The following is a 6,000-nucleotide window of genomic DNA, read 5'->3' on the forward strand; positions in this document are numbered from 1 at the left end:
CCTTGAGTTGAGCTCATGAAATTGTTGTGTCCCTTTAAGGGGAACTGGGGGGCGGAGTTTACGTGTGTGCGTGTGTGCTTTTATGCGGTTCTGAGTGTGAAGTTTTGTTTTAGGTCTATGAAAGTTGGACATGGAATTAGGTGCGGTGGATTACTGTTATAAGCGTGAGTTGTGGCTGTAACAGCAACTCGGTTGCTATTGTTTAATAAATAAAGCTCAGAGGTTTCCCTCAAGTGTCTGGAGTTTGTCCACGCTAGCAGCTAGCTGCTTTATGTTTTGCACTGAGGTGATACCTGCGGTGATACGTCCTTGTTGCATAGGTTGCACACAACCATGCTCTTATCTACGCTTCCATCCGTTCGTTTTTTGTAACAACATTTCCCATCCACGGGGCCAACCAACGCGGTCACATCAGCTTCTTTGTTCATATTCACTGTGCCACCGTGGTTTGTTTTGTCTGAACCGAACTCATGCGCGTTACTTGGTGCTCCAGTATAATCGGTCCGTCTGAAACTCATCCAGTGAGAAACGTTCCGCGGTGCAAAAATAAATAGGCATACGATTAAAATGCGTCAATTTTTTTAACGCATTAATGTTTGTGTAATTAATTAATCGTAATTAACGCGCTAAAGTCCCGGCCCTAATTATAATATGACTATAAAACACATTTATCAAGTCATGTGGACTGCAAAAGTAAGTAAGTATCAGTAATCAGTTCAGGTCTGTCAAATCTATATAATGACCGCAGCAAAGTATATAATAACCATTGTCAATGGCAACAACGGGTTTTGTGCTTTTAATTCACGTCTTTCATATCAATCCGCAAATCCATATAATAAGCGGGATAATGTATAGAACACAGGTCATTATCAGGAAAATAAGTACCTTCAGGGCTAAACAAGACCCCTCCGGGTCCGGTTCGCCCTGTCGATACTTATTTTCCCGATAATGACCAGCATTCTACACTATCTCTTACTGAATGACAAAAGTCTACAAGGCAATGTGTAATATTAAAACAGGATAGCGTTAAAAAATAAGACATATGTGACCATTCACAGCGAAATCAGTCGTTTTGCGCACATCGTTATTTTGAGAAAATCAACAATAACAAACTTCCGGGTTAAAATGTTGAATTTCACGTTTTCGCATAATTCGGCTGTATACAGTCTACAGTTTCATATCGTGAACGCATTTCACTGAAAAACCTACGTTTTGACTGTTAAACCCGGCGAAGATTCAACACATTTGCTGTCATTCCCGTTGTGCACGCGCCGCTTAAACAGGTGATTTCTCCTCTTCTGGCATATCATGACAGGAGAACCATGTCAACTTTGGATGCGGTTATCTTAGCGATAGTTTGTGTAATACCCTCGATATACATATCGTTGGAAAGCTTAGTTTATGGCCGTTCACGTGAGCACAATAACTTAATTTACTAAATTTTACCGAAACGACTGGTTCCGCTTTACAGGGTCACATATGTGAAATCCAATAGAATCGTAAAAGGCATCGTAGCAAAACTAAATCCCATGTCATTTTTTCCATATACATCTTCTGTGATGTTATGATCAGACAACATGAGAAAGGGAGATGGTCTGCACACAAAATACTGTATTTATTCTTAAAGGGATATTCCGCCATTTTTGGAAATACGCTCATTTTCCACCTCCCCTCGAGCAAAACAATCGATATTTACCTTGTTCCCGTTCATCCAGCCATTCTGTGAGTCTGGCGATACAACTTTTAGCTTCAGCCTAGCATAGATCATTGAATCGGATTAGACCATTAGCTTCTCGCCTGCTAGCTTCATGTTTAAAAGTGACTAAGATCTCTGGTAATTTTCCCATTTAAAACGTGTCTCCTCTCAAGTTAGAAAGTGCAATAAGACCAACTGAAAATGAAACCTGGCGTTTTTCTAGGCTGATTTGACATGGAACTACACTCTCATCTGGCGTAATAATCAAGGCAACTTGCAGCTACTGGCACTACTACTGCTTGTTGTCTATGGGGACTATTTTCAGATGCTGCGTACGATATCACTGCGCCTATGGTACGTTTGCAAGTTGCCTTGATTATTACGCCAGATGAGAGTGTAGTTCCATGTCAAATCTGCCTAGAAAAACGCCAGGTTTCATTTTCAGTTGGTCTTATTGCACTTTCTAACTTGAGAGGAGACACGTTTTAAATGGGAAAATTACCAGAAATCTTAGTCACTTTTAAACATGAAGCTAGCAGGCGAGAAGCTAATGGTCTAATCCGATTCAATGATCTATGCTAGGCTGAAGCTAAAAGTTGTATCGCCAGACTCACAGAATGGCTGGATGAACGGGAACAAGGTAAATATCGATTGTTTTGCTCGAGGGGAGGTGGAAAATGAGCGTATTTCCAAAAATGGCGGAATATCCCTTTAAAAGGCAATGTTTCAATCTGAGGAGATCTTCACCAGACAGATAGGAACCCATATAGTGTGCAGACCATCCCCTTCTCTGACTTGTCTTGTCTGGCACCTGTTTCAATACTCTTTGGATGTGCGCGTCTCTACAAATATGATCAGACAACACCATTGACTCAGAAATGGCCATCAGTAAGAAACAGATCTAAGTGGCTGGACTGCAGCTGGTTTTCCTTTTCATACAGAAGGAAAAGACAGCATGGGAGAGCAAAAGCAGAATGAGAGAAACCAAGACAATCCCACCTCTAATCCTCAACACAAGCCCACATGTTCCATCTGTAAGAGCAAAGAAGATGAGGAATTTGAATTAACTGATTGATGGTATGATGTAAATCATAGCTCAAATAATGTTCATGTTAATGAATGTTATTGATATAGTTGTCGTTGTAAAGAAGCCTTGTGACTTAAATAAAAAAAATAAATAACATAATTGAATAATGAATAATGCTTGTGTGTTACCCAGCTTCATGATCGTTTGGGTCTTTGCAGTCCCTGTAGCTGTGTGTTCCACCACACATTCATAGAGCACATCGAAGGGCATATGACACTCCATTATCTTCAGACTCTTCCTCAACTGGAAGGTTCCATCCCCGTTAGGAATGGTTCCTGAGGACCTGACCCCATCTTTATCTGGAACCGGGACCCCATTTATATGGAAGCTCATCTCAATGTGTCTGGGGTAGAACCCTGTGGCCATGCAGGTTTGGAGGAAGCAGAACCGACTCTTCTTCTTTGGTGGGAAAACGGTCACCATTGGAGCAGCTGGTATAAAGGGAAAAGGAAGGACGTAAAAATAACATCAAAGAGTCAATATGGTTTCCCAAACACTAAATAGTTAAAAAAAAAAAAAAAAAAAGCTAAATTAAAACACCAACAGGGTTCTCTGTCGTTGTTGTATATGATGAACTTTCTCATCTGATCCACACATTCCTTCAGAAGGAAATCACTGAAGTTGTGGCTGATGTTTCTGGCGCCTGTAAGAATCTCTTCAGCTTGAGGGGAGGGTTGGAAGGGTGCTGCCCCCCACTGGCTGCTGCCGTTAATGACCTTAGTTGCCTCTCCGTTCAGGTGGTACTCCTCCACTTTCTTCACCAACATCAACGAATCATTAGCCAGCTGTTCTGCCTCACAGCCCACTCTCCATTGGAGGACACATATAGCTGCTGCACAGCCAACAGGGAAAACAGACGACATCAGAATAGTTAATTAAAACATCTTCATCGGGTTTGTTTGTATGTTTGTCTGTTAGTTAGCAAGATAACTCAAAAAGTTATGGATAGATTTCGATGGGAGTCATCCGTATCACCGTCTGGCTCCAGGAGGCGGTTATGTTATTCGCTTGGTGGTGTAATGGCATGGTATGGCCACGTGGTGGCACTCTGAATAGTTTAGGTTAGAATGTATGAGAACCAAGGAAGAAGTAATAATAAAAGTTATCTACTTGCATCCTGATCGTTGCGTCCCTAGTTAGAGGAACAATACATGGTGTCAGAAGCTCATAACTCACAACAAAAAACAAAAGGAGTCTACAGGCACAAACGTCGAGTGGAGAGTGTAAACGGGTGATCTGTAGAGCAAGAGAAAGCGCGAGTCGGCGAAAGCTAACAACAAGCCAGCGACTAGCAAAAAGCACGCAGTATGGACAACGTATTCACCATCACACCACCGGGACCGTTCGACTTTGAACCAAGCAACCGAGCCACTTCGACCATCGTGGCTCGCATGGATAAAAATATTTGAACGTTTCAGAATGGCTTCAGGTTTGATAGAAGAATGCAAATACCAGGTGAATTCTCTCATTTACACAATGGGTGATAAAGCTGACAATATCTTGAGTTCATTGCAGTTGACAGAAGCGAAACTAAAGGACTAGAGAGGTAAAGCAGGCTTTTCATGGACATTTTATCAGAGTGCATAATGTTATGTATGAGTTGAATCCTGATAGCTGCGTCCTTAGAGGAACAATACAGGTGGAGGTCTGTATTCTCAGAGTTTTTCATTTACAATTGCATTTACTTGCCAATGCATTAATCCTCATTATTATGATAGACAATTCATGTAGATCGCCCAGGAGTCCTACTGTCAACTATTGCCCTACTGATAAAGTCTTCCCAATACTGCAGTGAGTTATTTCTACTCACCAGAGTCCTTGTAGGCACAACTATCCTGCATTATGTCAAGCACTGTGCGATTTTGTTTCTCCGAGATTCCTCGTTGCCAGTATTGAGATGGCATGTTGTTTTTCATCCATTCTGTTTTTGGCACCCAGGTCTGGTTCCTGTATATCTCTACTGGTTGGTCGTCCAGGAGGCCCATGCCAGTGATCTCTAGTCCATCTTCTCGCAGGAGGACAGTGTGAATGTAGTACAGAGAGTGGTTCCCTAAAGAAGCTAAAAGAAAATACAGAGTGACTGATTGATAGATAGATAGATAGATAGATAGATACTTTATTGATCCCCAAGGGGAAATTCAAGACTGCCACATCATTAACATGGTTGAGTCATTGGAGATGTCCAGCACAGATAGTACTAATGACTGCAAATGAGGGTCTTGTGTGTGGAAACATTTGATCAGAAATGATGGGTTGAAGCAAGGTAATGTCTGTTACTCCAACAACAGACATTTTGTCATTTTTAATAGGTCTGCTTACCTTGAATTTTTTTGTGCAGCTGCTGGATTCGCTTGCAAACAGACTCAATCATTGGGAGCAAAAACGTATCATCAAACTCTTGGGGTCTGAAGATATATTTGTCCTGAGGGTGGGAAGCCATTATTTCCAAATTCCAAAAGTCCATCTCTCGGAATGTTTTACCTTCACAGAAACACCCACAAACAAATGTTATCATCCCACAGTGATGATTTTTCTCCCCAAGCGCTCGAGTCCACAAGTTGTCAAATGAATATTACCTTATTATTTTAATGTCTCTAAAAATGATAACGCCACTGACCAAGACAGAATAAATTGTTACATTTACCAAGCGCAGCAAAACCAACATTTTGTCCCACAAGCAGCCACACTGGAATTAATTTGGCGTTGTACGCATGTTGTGCCCTGCATTCAGTTGGTTTGTGGTGCCCAAAGCCCTTGATAGGGGTGGTGTACTGGAGATGGACAATATTGATTACATTCTGTGACGCAAAGACATACAGTAGCTGAAGGTCCACCCCCAGGAAATTTTGGATTAAGTAGATGTGATTTCCTGCATTCAAGTACTTAATTAACGACATATGTGACATTGATTTTAACAACATAGGCCTAGTCTGCTTAGATTAGCGATTTTCTCGAGTTTCTCCCACGTGTCTCCTTGTTACTCTTCTCAATTCCGACATACCCCCATACCGACACTGACATCTAATTGTCAGCATGGCGGCACTTCCTTTTTTTTTCAAACGTCCCACCCAAAGCCATCGATATCTCAAAGTTGCGACAGCCGTTGACTTCCATGTTAAAGCCAAACATTTCCACCGTTTAAATGAGAAAAACATGTTAACAAAATATTTCCGATGGGACTTACACCTAGGGAAAGGGTGGTGTAAGTTAGTGTGTC

The 6,000-nt window shown here is 41.5% G+C and overlaps 1 protein-coding gene across 1 annotated transcript; it reads right to left on the reverse strand.

Annotated features, from left to right (window-relative positions):
• Positions 1-2,534: 2,534 nt before the first annotated feature.
• Positions 2,535-5,178, reverse strand: LOC134089590 (MHC class I polypeptide-related sequence B-like). The gene is made up of 5 exons (XM_062544043.1): positions 5,103-5,178; positions 4,594-4,842; positions 3,328-3,615; positions 2,912-3,214; positions 2,535-2,728 (listed from the first exon to the last, which is right to left on the reverse strand). The coding sequence occupies exons 1-5, from the start codon at positions 5,152-5,154 to the stop codon at positions 2,598-2,600; spliced, it is 1,023 nt and encodes a 340-aa protein (XP_062400027.1). The 5' UTR covers positions 5,155-5,178; the 3' UTR covers positions 2,535-2,597.
• Between the last annotated feature and the right edge of the window lie 822 nt (positions 5,179-6,000).

The sequence above is a fragment of the Sardina pilchardus genome, chromosome 8, assembly GCF_963854185.1.
Source record: "Sardina pilchardus chromosome 8, fSarPil1.1, whole genome shotgun sequence".
Taxonomy (NCBI): Eukaryota; Metazoa; Chordata; class Actinopteri; order Clupeiformes; family Clupeidae; genus Sardina; species Sardina pilchardus.